Source organism: Plectropomus leopardus, chromosome 12, assembly GCF_008729295.1.
Source record: "Plectropomus leopardus isolate mb chromosome 12, YSFRI_Pleo_2.0, whole genome shotgun sequence".
NCBI classification, from domain to species: domain Eukaryota; kingdom Metazoa; phylum Chordata; class Actinopteri; order Perciformes; family Serranidae; genus Plectropomus; species Plectropomus leopardus.
The window spans coordinates 11227627-11246093 of NC_056474.1; the positions used below are offsets into that span (position 1 = coordinate 11227627).

General features: G+C 39.9%; 1 protein-coding gene across 11 annotated transcripts in view; it reads left to right on the forward strand.

Annotated features, from left to right (window-relative positions):
• Positions 1–18467, forward strand: part of LOC121950919 (adhesion G protein-coupled receptor L2-like) — a 182672-nt gene that overhangs the window by 88843 nt on the left and 75362 nt on the right. For all 11 annotated transcript variants that reach the window (XM_042497038.1, XM_042497037.1, XM_042497043.1 and 8 more), the window contains one exon: positions 5377–5590. In XM_042497038.1, the coding sequence (XP_042352972.1) occupies positions 5515–5590 (76 nt within the window). In that variant the 5' untranslated portion in view covers positions 5377–5514. The remainder of the gene's footprint in view (positions 1–5376; positions 5591–18467) is intronic.

Below are 18467 nucleotides of genomic sequence, written 5' to 3' on the forward strand. Positions count from 1 at the left end.
TAGGTTTTCAGCTTACACTTGGACTTGCGCATTAGTTTTGTCCCGGTCTTACTTGATATGTATGTATGCGCTCTTTATCTCTCTCTTCTCGGCGTTGACAATTGAAAATAAATTAACATTCCTGGGCTTTATTTTTGTCTTCTCTAAGCCTGCGGAGAAAACTTGGAGGCGAACCCAGGAGGTCAGGCCATACTCACAGGCTGTCAATCCTCCGCCGTGACCCTACCGCCCCTCTCTTTCTCCCCCTTCCATTCTTCTCCTCCTCTTCTCTCCCTCTCCCATCCATTTAGTCCCTCCCGGCTTAGAAACTCCCGAACTCCCCCCTTCTCCCTCTCGCTCTTTCACTGGACGCCTCTCCAGCTTGAGTGAGGCAGACACAAGCTTTGTCAAAGGAAACTCACATTCATTCAGCCGGCTGTTGCACGCAGCCTTGTATTTCATGTGAAGACATGTGGGCTGTCTCCTTCTATCCATTTGTTTTAATTATGTTTTAATTGCTTGCCGTCCTCTTTTTAAATGCTTGCTTATTATTTCTATCAGGCTGATGTGAAAAATTGGCTGTGGACTGTGATTCTCTCCATTATCTTAACTGATGATAGATTTCTCTCCTTGGGTTTCCACTGTGTATGTATGGCAGAGAAAGAAAAACAGATGTCGTGAATGTTTGCGTACCATTTTTCATTTCATTGGTGGATTTTTTTTTGGTCTTGTTTCCAGAAGGACATACTGTTAATAGAGAGAGAGAAAACCTGGGGGACTGTATATACTAGTATTTTTTTAGGAAGAGGAGCTGAAGGCACAGATGAAAATTAATAACTTGTATTTTGTCAGTGGTCTTCTGGTGTATATTAAACGTTGAGCTCATTAGATTTAGTGTAGGTGGTGACAGTTAGTCATAACTGTGTACTTTTTTTTTTACGAATCTGCCTCAGTGGAACATGATGATCATTATGCGAAAATCGCTGGCCGAGAAACAAGTAACCTCAATTCCAGGGCTTCAGGGGGGGTGTTGGTGTAGATAATTCCTCAGCACAATCTCTGAGGGGTTTACGATGCCTCTCTTACCTCTTAAAATCATTTTCTGCTTGAGAACATCTTAGCCCCCCACAACCATCATCCCCCCCTGTCCCCTGATGTGAAATTATGATACGTCTGTCAGTGCTTGTGTAAAGCATCTTAATGTTAATCGCCTAATCCTTTTATCTCAAGTCCGGGGCCGATTCAGAGCAGAAATCCCACCAAACAAAACAGTGTTTTTAGGAAGATGAGCATAGCTGTGTCCTCCACCAGCTTAAGGGAGAAAGAAGACATGTTACTCAGCAGGGCAGCGGCTGATCAGGAGAAAGAACCCCGGGGTGGAGGGCAAGTCTGCATCCGCCAGGCCTGGCAGGCTCTCGCCCCCTGGTGTCTGGAGGGGCTGAGTGGCTCAGCAGGCCCAGCAGGCCAGAAGGGCAGGGGGATGTCCCCCCAACAGTTTCCAATCTCCTCCTGTCAACCACCATTATGGTTACCCCATGGCCCCAGGCCTCATATTTGCAGAAGATAAATGGCTGAGGAAGAAGTCACGTGTGTCTCAGGAGGATTTGGTGTTGTGCCCCATATTAAAGTGATGGCAGTCTTGTTAGAGGAGCGTGAGCAGTAGGCTTGGGTTTATCTCTCTTTTTTTTCACCTTCCTGCTGATAGAGCCCCCCCCCCACCCCCCATTTTCATTTTCAATCTACTCAATACAGAGTTCACTCAGGAGATGTCATATAAGGGTTCCCATGGTCATGGAAAACCTAGAAAAGTCATGGAAGGTCATTGAAAGCCATGGCACTATTAAAATGAATCAAAGTTTTGTTAAAGTCATGGAAATGTGTTGTGTGTAAAAGATTAATTACATTAATGTATAACATTATGGTGAAATTATCCTCTATAGCTGACAATGAACCATAATATGCATCAGTGTGTGAAAATCCTTAGGTTATGTTCTGTTTTTGTTTATTTATTCATCACGAAAGTTTCTTCATTTTCTCCCCATTTTCCATCTCTCCCCCAGTGTATGCCCATTAGGCATGCTGATAATTTTTTAAGCACTTTTGGCTTCAAGAGGAGGGGCATATAACTTTAAAAGCCAGTATTTTGTATTTATTTTACCACCGGTATTGAACGAAAAAATTTTGGAGACTTTAGTGATTTTTAGAGAAACCTTAAACCTTTTTTTTGAAGGTTTTTCTGTTTGTTTTAAAGAGAACATGTTTGGAGGGCATTTTTTGTTGAAAGATTTTTTTCGTTTTAAAATTTTGGGGGATTTCTTTTTAAACTATTATTTTTGCTGATTTTTATAGAAAACTTTTCACACATTGTGAACACTGCTCACACATGGCCACTCCATGGCATGTGATGGGCACTGCATGCAAAACATCCTTAATACAGCCACTCCAGTATGAAGTTAATAGAAAGATTAGGGTCCATATTTCTGATCATATTTAAAATCACAGGATTTCTAAATACCCTGGTATACCGCCCATGCCTAGTGAGCAGTTGCTAGACATGGTGCGAGACTTCCCGCACAGGAGAGCTCACAACCTTCAATTCGGTCTTATCTGATCTGGTTCGGCGCCACTGGCAGATAAACAACTGGAAGACAAATAAAACCACAATTCCTATAAAAGCCACCCAAGTTTAACTGATAAATTATAAGTTAGCTGTATGTGCGTTTCCTTGGCACAGACTGTGCTACAGAACTGCTCGGCCAGGGTGACCTCAAATGAAAATAAACACTCTCAGCCTCCTAGGTGCAGATCCAATCGAGGCCTTTTTTTTTTTTTTTTTTAAGTTATTATCCTCCAACCAGGCGTCAGTCATGTATAGAAGGAATCCTATGGTGACTTAAATTATTACTCAGTATGCTAATGTGAAAGCTTCCCATGTTTTGTGGGTTCACATGTTGCCAAAAATATCCAAGCGCATTAGTGAGGCCCGGAGAGCGATCAGAGCTGACTGCTGTGCTGCTCAAATTTAGGTTCATTATAAAATAATCAGGGTAGTTGACGAGTGGCTCTGGAGGAGAGGCATTCAGAGACGGGAAACATTCACTCTGCTCTGCTTAGCGACGGCTACCAAGTGACCAATTCTGTTTACAATTTGTGTGTGTGTGTGTGTGTGTGTGTGTGTGTGTGTGTGTGTGTGTGTGTGTGTGTTTGTGTGTGTGGCATTTCACATATGATACAACACATCCCTCCTCGGTGTTTGACTTTGGTAAGCAGCTTATCTGTCTGGTGTGTTAGTCCGTCTCAGGCTCTAACCTTTCGCTGCGTCTGCAGACAAAGGGCTGTTTTTGCCCACCCTTGATAAGGAGGGAGACAAAAGTAGCTCTCAAAGCAGCTGTGTCTCTAATGGCGTCCTGTGTGAACGTGTTGCCGGAGCGACACGCTTTCTCCCGCGGGGATCTGGGAGTAAATGGGAAAGGTGGAACAGGGAAGAGTGGGAGAATGAAGCAGTGTAAACATTGTGTTGTAACATGCTGCAGAGTGCAGAATAAGTACAGAGAACCAGGCACCTTATCTGCTTTGTTTTCATGTCGCTGCCATCATAAACATCTGTGGAGGATGTTTGAAAATATCTGTGAAACTTCTGGAAAATGCTTTTGCTTATTCAAACAGCAGTCAGGAATTCTGTTTTCAGGGTGTTTAGAACTGTGTTTGACTACATTTCATTATTTGCAACACACACATGCAGAATCCGGATTTAAAATTGGCGCACCTAAGGTTGTGATCAAGGCTGTAGGTTTTATATCAACAGTGTGTTGTTTTTCTGTAGGGCGACACGGAAGTTGACATCGCCCTGGTTCCCTCGTCAAAAAGCGTATTAGAGTTTTCCATTGTATCTTGGATTGTTGGAGAAAAAAAGCTCTGTGGTAAATGAGCGTTTATGATACTTGAATGTTTTGTTCAGGAAGATAATTGTCACAAATGAGCACCACTTTCATGATTTTGAAGTCTAAATGCAATCACCAGACGTAAAAACTTACGGTTAGGCTATAAACAAATGACATTATGGTTGCGTGTAACATCCCTACCTCAACAAGGCTGTAATTGATGACGTTCTGTAGTCTCATTTAGCCACTTGTTAGTAACCACCTTTTTTCAGACACATTAAAGCTTTAAAAGTCATGAGTGAGATATTTACTGACGTATTTTATGTCATTAACCAAACCTTTAAGTCTCTTAAACTTTTGTTAGCCACGGACCTTATTTGAGGACTCCAACAACCCATTAACTTTCAGAAGAGGGAAACATGAGTACTAAAATGCTAACTCATTTCTGGGTTTTAGGACTCATTATGGGTAGGGGGTCCTCCTACAGAAAAAAATTAGTGTCAGACATTTCCTGCATTGTGGGAAATTTTAAATTCTTCTTATTCTTTTAAATTTTTTCCAGTACAAAAAACGATTTTGGAATGGCCCTGGAATCGAACGAGTACACAAGTCTGTGCACCTTTCCGATACCATGTAATTTATTAATAAACTTGAAAGTAGTTTCCTGCACAGCAAGTAGCACTGTTGTTTTCGAGAAGCAAAGACAAATTATTGATTTCTGGTAAATTGTGTAACATTAGCTGTTGTCAAAATGTCATTAATTTGGCAATAATGTACACTTTAATATCTCACCAGCAATGGTGCATGCCCACCATGTCTGACCAATTCACAGTAGTTTGGGGAGTTATGAACTTGTGAATAATTGGAGGATTATTGATCAGTCAATTCAGTTAGCTGATCAGATTGATGGATGCGAGGAGCAACAGCTGCAGACTTTCAGATCCAGCACAATTTACAATTATGATTCAGTTTAACTGCAACTGATGTTTTACTGCGCCAGCTGTGCCCAGAGTACACTCTGTGGTCCGAGAGTGTGGCGCAATAGCACTCTTAATTGACAGTCTAGATCCAAAATATAAAATCAAATGTAGCAGATGTTTTAATTGTTTTGTGGTGCCACAATTAAATCAATACGTGGAAAACCCTTAGATGGTGCTCTGTATTGGCTGATAAGCAAGTTTAGGTATCAGAATAGGTGAAGAAAAAAATGGCATTGGAACACCTGTTATTTTAAATGCAAGTAATGGTGTAAATGTCTTTAATTTTGTAAAAATAAAAGTCCTCTGCACACCAAATCTGCGTTTATGGCTGTGATGATACTAATAATTTCCTCCATTTATTGAATTAAATTGAATATATTTTATTCAAAACAAACATTCAAAAAATAAATAAGTAAAATGCTTTGCGCATAAAAACAAACAAATAAAAAACAATAAAAAATAATAGTGCTCATATATAACAGATTTTCAATAAGCAACATTAACTTTATGCTTTTTCTTCTCTTTCTTTTTCTCAGATGAGAAGATGACTGGTGAAGCTTCTCCGAGAACTACTGATCGTTGACATCGCTGCAGCTTTCCGCTCTCCCACCGCAACACAACATACCACTATTATTAGCCAGCACGCTCCCTGGATTGTCTGCACACAGCGCACAATGGCCTCTGCCCTGTGGAGGTGTCCGATGTTTCGCTGCCTTTTGCTCCTTCTCTTCTGCTTTCACTGCTCACAAGGTGAGTTACCATGGAGTTGCATGACAAAAAGTGTTAATGTGATTCTGGTCAACCTTTCAAGAAGCCACTTATTATTCAGCTTACAGTATGAATGTGTGGAATTTATTAGCACACATTCTACAGCGTGTGGTAATAGTTCTTCTTTAATGGTTTTACCCTTGGACTGTGAAAAATGTGTTTCAAACACTTTGTGCCAAAGTAATTGAATATTCCTGCCAATCCACGGACACTTTCACTGACACATTTCATTCACTCCCAGAGCAACACTCAAACAATGTGTCAGAGACCTTCCCCCGAAGGTTCATAACTGCACCTTTTCTGCAATGTGAGCCTCATAGCAGATTGTCTGAGTGTACTTTGAGGTGCCGAAGCAGCCAAGAGTAGATGCATTTTTTATTTTTGCCTAAATCAGATCATTCTGTGCAGCCAGTGTACCTGAAAGCATCAAAAGCAAGGCAATTGATTCAGCGCCAGACTCTGGGAACTGGGAAAGTATGTGTCAGTGTTTTTAATTGTCTGCAATGACATCCCAAGGCTCTTTTTTGCTTCCTTCCCTCACTTTTGATTAGTACATTTGGCTGTAATTACAAGTATTGTCACAAAACACTCCCGTCTGTTACATGCTCATCAAAACCACTGATGCTGGTATGCCTGCTTAATGATGATCATTACATTTTTTCCCCTTTCAGTCCCATTGTACCGGGAAACAAAGTAACCCAAAATCACATGCTTGTGTGCCAAGCATTGATTACAGATACATAGTTGAAGCGCATTATTTTGGGGGCTTCCTTTTCAATTTGGATTTTGCCCTTGAACTCCCTCTTAACGTTTTGTTCTGTGATGGATTTCTCTTCCAGTTTTTATTTCAGATCTGGCTGTAGTATACAAGTTGGTAACAACGACAGATTGTTACAGAGCAGGCTATCCCAGCAGTCGTTTTAAGTAGAGGTGCATTTTTCTTTCATAGATTAGCAATTTTAGATAATATAGAGGAGTCTTACTGAGGCATTTGAAGAATTGCCCTCTGATTTGGCTGAGAAACAGAGTTGGAGTTGCTGGATTTCTTAAAAAGAAATAGTGCTTTGGTATGTAGAAAGTCCAGGTTTTGGGTTTCATTTGATGTGAGAGCTCTCCGGCCTAAGAATGCATATTTGCCCATCCATCAATAAAGGAGTGTGTGTGTGTGTGTGTGTGTGTGTGTGTGTGTGTGTGTGTGTGTGTGTCCCACTGAAAACAATATCTGATTCTATCCACATGCCACTCACCTTCAGCCCGTCCAGCCCTGAGGGCCGGCATCCAGGCGCTTTATGATCTACGCTTCCATCACAGCACCGGCAAAACAAAAACTCCACTTGATAATTGCCTCCTGTCCCTCACCAGGAGAGAGTATAATCAGGTTATCGCTTTCACCCAAAACATTCCCCACGCTTTGAAATGCTCATTGACATCGCTGAAAAGTAAGGGATTTTTCTCTCTGGTGGTATTGACTTTCCCAGCACATTGGAAGAATGAACACCAGTCGGGCCTCTGTTTTGACAAACTTTATCAATATGGGCAAAATCAAATGGGGCTAACTGCTTGTAGACATTCGGTGTACGTAATAATTCTTAAAGCAACCATAATCATGATTTTAAATTAAAACTGTATCAAATGACAATGTGAATGAGTCATAGTGATCAATCCTACAAATGAATTATCACTTCAATATGAAGCTACTCTTAATTTTATGGAGCTTTATAGCTAATATTAGGACATTGGCCAGATGATCCAACTTTACTGTTTTGGTTCACTCTCAGCAGTTTTCCAGCAAAAACCTTCAAAAAACCCACTGCACACTACCTGCTCAGCACCAAAGCCCAGACAGACACAGTTAGAGACTCTCAGGTGAACACAATGGAGCATTTTGCAGCTGAAAAGACAGATATCATCACATCTGCCCCGGTCAAATTATTCACTATAAGCAGATAATGATTATTTTAACTGATTTTTGTCTTTATTTCTAATGCAGATTACTATCTAATTGATATTTTTTTTATATGTATAACACATAGATAGAAAGTAACGAAACAGACAGCGTACTGAATTTTATCTACTGTTTTAAAAACAGCTGTTTCAAACACTTTTCAAATCACTGTCAAGTATTTAAAAATTAATTCCAATCTCATTGGCACTCCAAGTATTTTCCTCCGTGTATTTTTTGACTCGTCTGTCCCAACCAAGCAGCAACCTCCCAGGCTGAAAAATGAAGCAAGTGTGTAAGTGCTTAAAATTACAGTTCCTCTAATGTCCACTCAAGGCTGGCTCCAAAACAGAGTAAATCCCCAAAGACCCCCATCTTAAAATGCTCAACTTTATAGCATAAATAAACATGCTGCTAAAAAAAGCGGTTTCTTTCTCTATAGCTAATTTCACCATTCATGATTCTGTACAGGGGGGTGAATTTGTTTTTCAACTCACCCGTTTACAAATTATTAAGACATAAAGTTATGCATATTTAGGGGAGGGCAGCTTGAGTGACATGCTGTCTGTGAGGTTTCTGTTCACGGGTCAGATCCACCCATCGCTTCTCCATAGCTCCACCCTCTCGTCCAAATATAGTCACTTCTGGTTCAAAAAAACAAAAACAAGATGGTGATGGCCAAAAAGTCGAGGCTTCAAAACAACAATCCACAAACCAATGGTTGATGCACGATAGCTATGTCCATTATTTATACAGTCTATGCTCCCAACTGGTCCTTAAGCCATTGATTGCGTGAAATCCTCTCAGCCTCAGCATCCTCTCCGTGCAGTTTCTTAAATACTATGCTCTCTCTCTCTCTTTTTAATTTGCTCAAACCAGCCTGTGGAAACTTTGATACTGTCCTCTCCCAGGCTAGCTGCCAATTCTTCTGCGTCCAAGAGCCCACTCAAGGGGGCATTATGTAACTGGGCATTATCAGTCCACTTGATGAGGGCGCCTTCAACCACAGGTGCTTCCCCTGTGCAAGTTAAAAAAAACAACAACAACAAACAAAATAGAATTACTGTAGTGTTAAATTGTTTTCCCATATGTTGTCATGTATGATCAGACCCAAAATAAACACTGTAAGAGAACTACTTAATCACTATTAGCAAATTATCTAACCCTTTAAACCTGGAGCAACATTACTTTTCTTGTGCTGCCTTCAGATGCCTTTCACAATACTTAAACCTTCTAACCCTGAGCAAATTGATGCAATTTCTTTGCAATTTTTGCAAAGAAATGTTTCACAAACTCAAAAAATTTGTCCATTTAGAAATTTCTATTTTTTTAAAAAGGGGGCTAAGGAAAAATGTGTGGGTAAAAAAGAAAAAGAAACTGAGGGGAAATCAATCACATATTTAAAATGATGGTACAGAATTATTATAATTTTAAGCACCGTTTCCAGGTCTTTTGAAGTCATTTGTCCATTTTTCCTTTTCCTTTTTTCTGTCTTTTTTTTTTTTTTTGGTTCTAATTTTTGAGTCAGTTCTTTCACTGCTCATTGGTGTCTTCCCATGTTTTTAGAAAAATTCAAGCTAATTCTCTCAGGTTTCAAAATTTTAAACAGCATTTGTAGGGCGATAATTCTGTTCCAACTATTTGATCCATATAAAGTGGTTGACCATAGTAACAGTAATCATTACAAGCAGTTTCACAGTATTGTACTTTTGTTTACCTGGTTGCCAGAAATATGACTCTAAATAGATGCTAATGTTGCTCTGTAACTGCTGGATGTGTAAATGAGTAACTGTTTGTGAACAAATTCATCGTATCAACCTAAAAGGTGATGACTTGTTGTGAAAGCTACCCCGTGTTTTGCCAGTCAGATGCTTTTAATCTGCAACAGTATAGTAGAAAATGTTCGGTTCGCATCAGCAGTAATTTGCAGCTTTGATACGGTGTAAAGAAATTGAACAGTGAGGCTCTTATCAATGAGATGGAAGTAAAAACAGCAACTGTGATTACGTTCATGCTTTTGTTTTTCTGTGAATTTCCTGTGCGTGTGAAGGCGAATTTGATCTAGCACAGGAATGTCTGACCCGGTCACAATGAAAACTAACATATAGAAACATAATGAAAGACTAGATTTATGAATTACTTTTACTAAAAAAAAGACCATAAATACTCTTAAAAAATGTGATTAGTTAGCATGAAAACAAATACCTTTAAACAATGTCAAATTTCTGTCTTTTTAACATTTCTGAGTGGGTAAAATTATAGTGCAGAGAAAGCATCACTAAACTCTCTTTATATGCTTTTTTTCCCTCAGTGTTTGCACTCCATTTCTGTTTCATCCTTGTGCCGTTATATAACAGATCTATAAAATGATGCTCCTGCTTGAGTAAACTAGGTCACGCAGGTATCAGATTTGTTTGAGATGTTTCAGACCGCCCAGTCTGCGGATATGAAAGAAGACGACCAGATTCAAAGGGAGCAGCCACAAAGGTGGGCCAAGTGCACAGGCACATACCTGCTGTGACTGAATGAGAGCGGTTATCTGAATCTTTAAAGTAAAGAAAGCCAGATTCAGGGGGGATTATGCCGTAAAGTCTAGTGTCAACGCTTTTAGTTGGCTGTTGTGTTTAAATGCCAGAAGGAGCGAGCAGCCACTCTGGCCTTCATATCTAAATATTGCACTAAAGGGAAATGTAAAAGATTAAGTGGTTTGTGTCATATCTGCAGAGACGGGGATCAGAGTAAAGAGGCAGTGTTTGTTTAGGTCCAAGCAAGTGTTCAGCATGGGTTGAGTGAGCGACTGACGGACATTAATATGCAGTTTTCTTCAATAATCAAGTCAGCAGACTCAAGGAAAATGCAAAAAGGAGCAATAGATTCCTAAAAAAAGATTTCCCGCTCTGTTCTGAGCCCCCCGCTGCTTTGGATAACACACTGCACATTTCTCTCTAAGGGAGATTGTGAAATATTCCTTCGGCTGAACATACCAGCATGCTTGTGTTTCTCACCAAAAGGTTGTAAAGGTTAACAATATGTCTCAGCACAACATTTGTCTCAAGCAGTGCCATACATTGTGCTGATGGAGGACCCTCCCTCGTGCCACACTGGCATTTCCAGTCCTGGGGTTGACTGAATGGGGGAAGCTATTGTGCTCTAACTCCTCTCTGGCCCTGGGCCATACACATCCAGTCTGTCATCCATTGATATGCTTGGCTTGCCATTTTATAATTCATATTGAATGCTGCGGGTCTATGGCAGGGCGATCATGAATTATCAGCTAAACCATGGGAGATTCACAGATGACTGGTCAATCTGTGTGGTGAGAACAAGCACAGAGGAAGAGAAGAAAAAAACCTGATATATCAGTCTTGCATGAAAATTTTGCACAACTGGAAGCATTTCAAGAAATAAGGCTGGGGTTCATCATCTGGATTGAATAGGCTTCCCTGCAGATTGGGAGCCACATGGAGACAGATAAATCATCACATTTGTTATTTTTGTCTTCATTTCTAATACAGTTTTGTCATCGTTCTGCCACAATCCCTGTTGCTGTTTTTCACTTTCAGAGCGCAGATATATTTCCGTACTGCGTTGCACAACAATATGCTGTTTTAATAATAACTGAGGACCTGGAAAGTTTTGAATCATGCAAGAACATGAAATTGAAATGAGCCAGAGTCACATGAATCTCCAGGATCAGTGTTTCACTCAGAGGAAATGAAATACAATATCACCCCTGATAGGGTCATCCTAGATTTATTGCAACAGCGATTTCCTGAGTGCATTTTTGGTAAAAGCAAAAGCAGCAAGAAATGTTTCTATTCAATATGCGAATGTGAGAGCAAAGCTCTTTTCCCTCTAGGAGAGAAGCTTATGCTTTATTGTGTGTTTAAACGTGATTGTTAAAGTTGTTGTTATATCACCAGCTGATGAACAAACGCTTAATTTAATGGGCTGGGAGCAACATCGTTCTGACAGTTTGATTTCATTTGTTAAGCATTTCTTAAATCTCTCTTGCTCGCAGCGTCTCGGAGCAGTTCAATTCACACCCCTTATGGTAACAGGTTGTATAAACATTGGAGCAGATGCCTACCTCACTCTTTCCTTTCTTAAATGCTGTCCGCACTTGTATTTTTTTTTCCAGGCAGCCTAATTCAAATAATAGATGAGTCCCGCTTACAACCACAAAGTAGTTTGCCTCAGAATCTAAACTTTTGGATTTGCTCTGTGTAAGTCTGCTTCACAGGAGGGTTCAGCTGTCATAACAAAGTAATGCATTTAATCTTGAGTGGAAGCAGAAGGGTTTCAAATAAAATCAAGTCTACACTATAGAAAGCTGTTGAGTTTTTTTGCTCTCTTTGTGCACAGGGAGGTGTTTGCCAACAATATAAATCAGGTTTGGAACAGAGACAAAAGTATTTACGGAGGCAACAAGAACCTGTCGGATTTCAACGCAGTTCAATGTTCACCCAATAGTTTTAAATAGCTTAGAGGCATGTCAGAACTAATTTCATTTGAACAAAAAGCACAAGAGCTAAATAAACATGCAAAAACAAAAGGAGGCGTATAACATTTAACACCAAAGGGACATTGTGCTAAGGCAATCAAAGCAGATTGTTGCTCTCGCTAAATACCTGCGGCAGCGAATTTTCTTTCTTAGTACAACCACTCCAGCTGTGGTTTTTTTTTTCTCTCTAATCGTGACATACATTTTAAGCATTAATTTGTTAAAGGGAGTTGATTTTTGAGACACATCACGTGTTAAAAAACAACAACAAAAAAACACGAAGGCCATTTGAACAAAAGCCCCCTAGCTGTTCCAAAAAGAGAAAAAGAGCAAGGCCTCAATTAAATTTACTCTGTGAAAATCGTTCAAAAATGATGCATTTGTTTCTAGCTGTCGTCCTCGCTCCGTATCAGAAATGTCATAACAGCTCAGGTCTCACATTTTTTGTTTTCTGCTGGTTGTGATTTACACAGTAAAGGCTGGTGGTAAAACTAATGTCGACAGTGGGGAAAGGACGGCAATCAATAAAAGAAATTATGATGGATTTGGTAAATGTGCTTTTGTGTGCTGTCTGTTACTCAAGTGTGTGTTTAAGTGTGCGCACAGATTTAACTGATGTGTCTGCTCTTTAAAAAAAAAAAGAGGGAAAACTTGCAGAGAGGGACTGGTGTGTAAATATAAGATAAAACTGGTTCCACTTTGGTTCACCTACCAATGGTTTCTTTTCATTTCTTTCGCTTTTGCATGGCTTGTGGTCATGTATGATTCAAACCAGTGTAATAACGTGTGTCGAGTCTCTCTCTGTGTCTGTCTGCCGGCTCGCTTTCACTACAGGCCATGAATGCAGCTCTGTTGCTTTCACTGTATTAGTAATCTCCTCAGGCTGAGAGGCTGTGCCATAGAGCATGACCACACATTTTTTGTCAAGGAATTAAATGTCACCTCAGGGTGGGTCACCTGCAAACAAAAGGCCACCAGCCGATTTGCAGGTATAAACAGTCAAAGATAAGGAAGCCCTCTCCTGCCGTGCAGGAAATTGAATAAGTACGCAGCAAGAAAAAAGTCAGGGAAACAGCGAAGCACAAAGAACGTTTTTGTTTGCCTTGCGCTATCGGTATTGACCCCCTCTTGTAGCGTATATCCCCATTGAGTGCGCCAGGCACAATGGCCTCATCAAAGATGAGGGGCAGGAAACTGTCTGTCATCAAGATCTCCCCATCTGTGCATCTCTTATCAGCGCTCCTGTTTTCTGCTCGCATTGACCGGAATGCTGGTGGAAGGGAAAGGGGCAAGGTCATCACGCTCAAGCCAGTCAAAGTGGTCAGTGTTCCAGAGATAGCAGCGGGTTATTGCCAAGGAATGTGCCTGGATGTGTTTTTTTTCACTGACTTTCCTGGTAAATCTCCGATACACCCCAAACAGAGCTGTGTAAGGGCCCACAAAGACTTCCCCTGTTGTCCTGTATGTACAGTACATTCACATGTGTAGTATGCAGACAAAGTGTGCTTGCAAAATAAATTTTTGTATGTATAGGTAACTCTTGACGGCCTGCGGCGACCTGCAAAACAAGGGTCACATGCTCGATGTTTTAGCAGTATGTAGGCCAATTTCTGGTAGCCATGCTAGCATGGGTACTACTGTAGAAGAAGATAAACACTGACAAAGCACATGCCAACTGTGCTTAAAATTTTAGCTATAATCTGCACAGTACAACGAGAAGTGCGAGTAAAGCAGCCAAACGCATTTTCCTAATTCTTTCACCTCTCTTTAGTTTTGACAAGCTGGGATCAGAATCAGAAAAGGATGTATTGCCAAGTGGGTTTTCACTTTCAAGGAATTTGCTTTGCTTTCTGGTGCGAACTTTAAACATACAATACACATATTAAGAGGGATAATAATAATAATAATCATAATAATATTTGTAAGGAAAAGTTCTGCAATACTCAAAAATGTAAATAGAAAATAGAAAAAAATACAATAAAAATATGTTTAAAAAAGTACAATAACATGACAAATATGTACAATGTAGCTGTGTCAGATAAGAAAGCTCAACACAAATACCTACAGTATTATGCAAACAATGCAAAATTCAAGTGTATAATGATTACATCAGAAACTAACATGTATATATTCATACAAACATAACATCAAATATTTTATGTGTTAGATTCTTTCAGAGGATTTTTCATTATTTTAGATATATAGATGTATGTAAGAGCACTGTTCAAGAGAACTGATAATGTCTGCTTCACTTAAATTGTCACGCATGGCAGTGAATTACTTGAACAACTTAGATTTTGAAAACCACATTGAAGGATCCCTTCAAAATAAGTGATTTTCCACTTTCAGCATGACAGCTCTATTATCATAGATTTCTCAAATTCCTTAATGTGAGGGTCCAACACAAAGATTCCTCTTTTCAGAGCGTCTCTCTGAAGAAATAGCAGATAATACAGAGTTACATCTCAGTGTCCTTGAAGTAAATAGACAAATACCACGTTAAATTGTTGTTCCTACCAAAAAGTTTGTTTTTTTTAATTAGGGCTAGTGAAAATCAAACATAACAACATTTTTAACCACATTTCTTAGTATTGCAACAATATTGTAGGGTTTGTGGTGCTTTCACAAAAATATTTACACAGTGAGATTTTTGATAAATAATCATCAGTAATTTGGATATAATGACCAAGGCTGGTTAATACCAAACAGATAGAACAGTTTGTTAAGTTCAAAATATTACATCACTGTACTGTAATGTAGCCTTTAAAACCAGAAGAAGACAACACTTAAAACAATATACAAAATCTAAGACAATATCTTGTCTCACATTAATATACCAATATAATTTTGATGTACACGTCAGTTCTAAATTCAATGTTTAAATACCCTTGGTCTTCAGCAGGGGGTCCTCCGAGTTACTGTGAGGGGGCTCCCAAATTACCTTGATAATCAAATTTTTCTTTTTCTAAAAAAATACATTAATGTGTGTCTAAAATACACATAAATACACATTAACACAAATCCAAAATATCAGCAAAGATAAATCAGCCTGTTCATAAAACCTATTTAGAGTACACAACATGAACGATAGGCTAACTGTTACCCATGAAACCTTGACTCACCTTTTTCCCACATTATTTCAAGTGTACAGACATTCTCATGAGCCAAAATAAATTGTTTTGCAATTCTTTGAGCAAAAGACTCCAAAATACCATCCACCTCAGAAACCACTGGCAAAAGCGCAGAGTGAGACTCACACTCGGGCAACACTGCATGTGTTAGCAGCATGTGTGCATTGCAGAAAGCACAGCTGTGGCACATCTAAAATAGACAGTGAAAATGGTCTTTTGATAATTATATTGACATTAATCCACTTTTTTCTACAGTTCCAATGTCTTCATCTTTCACAGACATGAAGAAATACAAATATATCTGTTTTACTCAATCTTTCCTGTTTCCATTTCAAAATGACAGCCCTCTTAACAACATTTCTGTAGCTAGACCCCTTCAATTGTTTACCCAAAGCCTTTATTGTGAAATATTTGCATGACCGTGTTGTTGACATTATAGTGGCTTGCATGGCTTCATAAATGAGAAGAGTATCTGCTTTTAATTGTGGAAATATAGCAGTTACAGCAGCAGGCAGCTCTGCAGCATTGCCGCAGCAAAGATGACATCACCACAATTGTGCAAGCCACGAATGTTTGGCGAGGTTGCCATCACACGCTGCTCATGCATGCAATGTGTCCTGGCTGTAACACACCTAGCAATGCTGCAGGCAAGCACAAATTATCCAGAAAATTATCTCTAGTCCGACCTAATTTGTAGTAGGGGTCCCTGCTCCACCTCTCTTTCTGCTAGGGGTACTTGACCTGAAAAAAATCTTGAAAACCCCTGGTATATACAATAAAAACTCATAAAACAAATAATCATAATTATCTAACACTGTAATAGCTGCACAGTTAGCTGGCAGTGAGCATGCCAGCAGATTAGCCTGCTAGCTGTAATGCAAGCTCGGCTACTGTTGTCACTTGACCCCAGCCTTCCAGATTGTTGCTGTCTGATACTATGACAGTCTCCCCTGTACAAATAGCATATTGACTCTGCTTCCCTGAAACTGGAGTGCAAATGTCAATTAGTTAGACCATTACATTTTTTAAATTTTGTTGACCAGAAGTCCAGTCCTGTTGCACGGTATGTCTGTGAGCCCGGAAAAGTGACTTCAGCAGGATAAATATTGTTAGCAGGAGCTCAGGATGTGTCCTGAAGACATTCCTGATAAGAATCATCCATTAATCCAAGCCAGCACCAACTCTGTCTTAATTGCATTAAAAAGTTGAATTTTAATGTGCTGTGAAATGTGCCCTAGATGAAAAACGTATGTCAAAATAAAAGCAAAACAAAACATACATGAAAGGGTATTTTTCCTGTGCACCGGTTGAAGCCACAAGAAAAATTCCTGTGTGGGGATGAAACACAGTTTCATGGTAAAATGAAGTCCAGAATTACACTGTGCCACTTCGTCTGCATAAACAACCAAAACTACTCCATCCACTTTGGCGCAAGTGGGTTTATTTGGAGACACGAAAGCAACAAAAAGGACTTGCGGCCATTGAAAATGATAGCCCCACTGCTTTAAAGGCTAATTCAGGCTCTGTATGGAGATAAAGACTGTGACTCTTATCAGAATTGTCTGTTCATTATCGTCTCGAGGCCCCCGATCTCTGTTCCTAGTCATCCTTGTAGTCTGTGGCTCATTATTCATGTAATCCGTGTTCCAGTTGCAGCTTCTCCTGACACCCTGTCTGCGTGACGTACTGAGTAAGCCTCCTGGACTCAGCTCTGTGCAGGCAGGGCTGGATGGAGGAGGGTTGATTAGGAGGGTGAAATGTGGAGACTCTGCCCCAGCAAACAAGAACAGAGACGCAAGCATGTGATGGAGACAAACCCCACATCCACCTCCTCTCTCCGCTCTTCATCCTGCCCCCCCCCCTCTCTATTCGCACCCTGAGGGAGGCACCTGACTCATTCTGAGACATTTTCTTGAGCGGAAAATCCAGCTGGGGTTTAAGTGCATGGGTAAAATTTGGGCTTTAAGGGGAGTTAAACATCACTCAGGGTAGATCAAACCTGTGAAACTATACCCCCGCTGCACTTGGGAGGGTCCCTTTAACTCACCTCTTTCTGCGTGTTTCATCAACTTCCCTGCATAAAAGACGTGCAACAATATGTTAGATATTGAACAAGCAATGAACTAATTCTGTCAAAAGGGATCTCCCCCGAGAGCATATAGGTTTTTCATCTTGCAAGCCAACCTTTTTTTTTTTTTTGCTCAAATGTTTAGCCTCTGTGACAGTTATTTGTATCTTTATGAAAGGGTTGTTTTCTCAGTAGACTATACAAGATGTCGAATTATACTTTGCTTTAATTCGAGTGATATAGCCATGGACCTGAACACAAGAAGACATTTCATCTAGTAATGTCTCTGCGACTGAATTATTCTTGTCACTTGTCACTGTGACTTTACATTAAGCACTGACCCTCTTTTTACATATAGAGGATTATAAGTATTAGTGATGTAATGATGTTCCCCTGCCTCCTGGCTGGTTTTCTTTGATGTGCACCCACAGGGTCAGGGATCATCCAACCAATCGACGTAGGAGAAAACCTTGATTCTCGAGGCCAAATTAAGACACAGTCATTATAGCCCTTCACTTTCAGCCTTTTTTTCCTCAGTTCTCACTCCCTTGGGAGAGATTCTTCATCTGCAGTCTTCTCTGCAGCTGAGCCGGCTGTGCTGTTGAACCAAAGTAATCCACCGTGTCGACTATGCATCAGTTGTGGCAAAACTTAAACATTTTCTGTGACTTGTGTAATTCCAAACATCAAAACAGAACGGTCTGTGCATCTCAAATATTTTGTGGATGTTGTGGGGTTGTTGTATACTTTATGAAGGGGTTTGCATGTTTAAAAGAAAACTCTGGTATTTTTAAACCTAGGTCTTTTTCTCGAAATTGGGACTGTTTTGATAAAACAGTCATGGTAACTTCACAGTCACCACCTCCGTAAATCTTCCAGAATGTGTCTCCGGCAAAACAATATATGCTAGGTAACAAGCAGCATGCGCCTCCAAAAATATATGAATTTACCATTAATTCTTAATTTTACATAAATCATTTCAAACTCTCCTCTCTCAGTTAAGCAAAAAATGTTAAGTTATCCAGCTTACCTCTTCATCTGCATTCATTATGTATTGAATCATAGGTATCATGATTCTGCTTTAACAGAGGAAAACAGACGCAATAAAATCCCCTGGAGGCTCAGGTTGCTTTGTTGTGCAGCTGCAAGGGCTAATTTATGCCCAACGTTAGATATGGAGCTGGATGGATCCAACTGTATGCACTGTGGTTCAT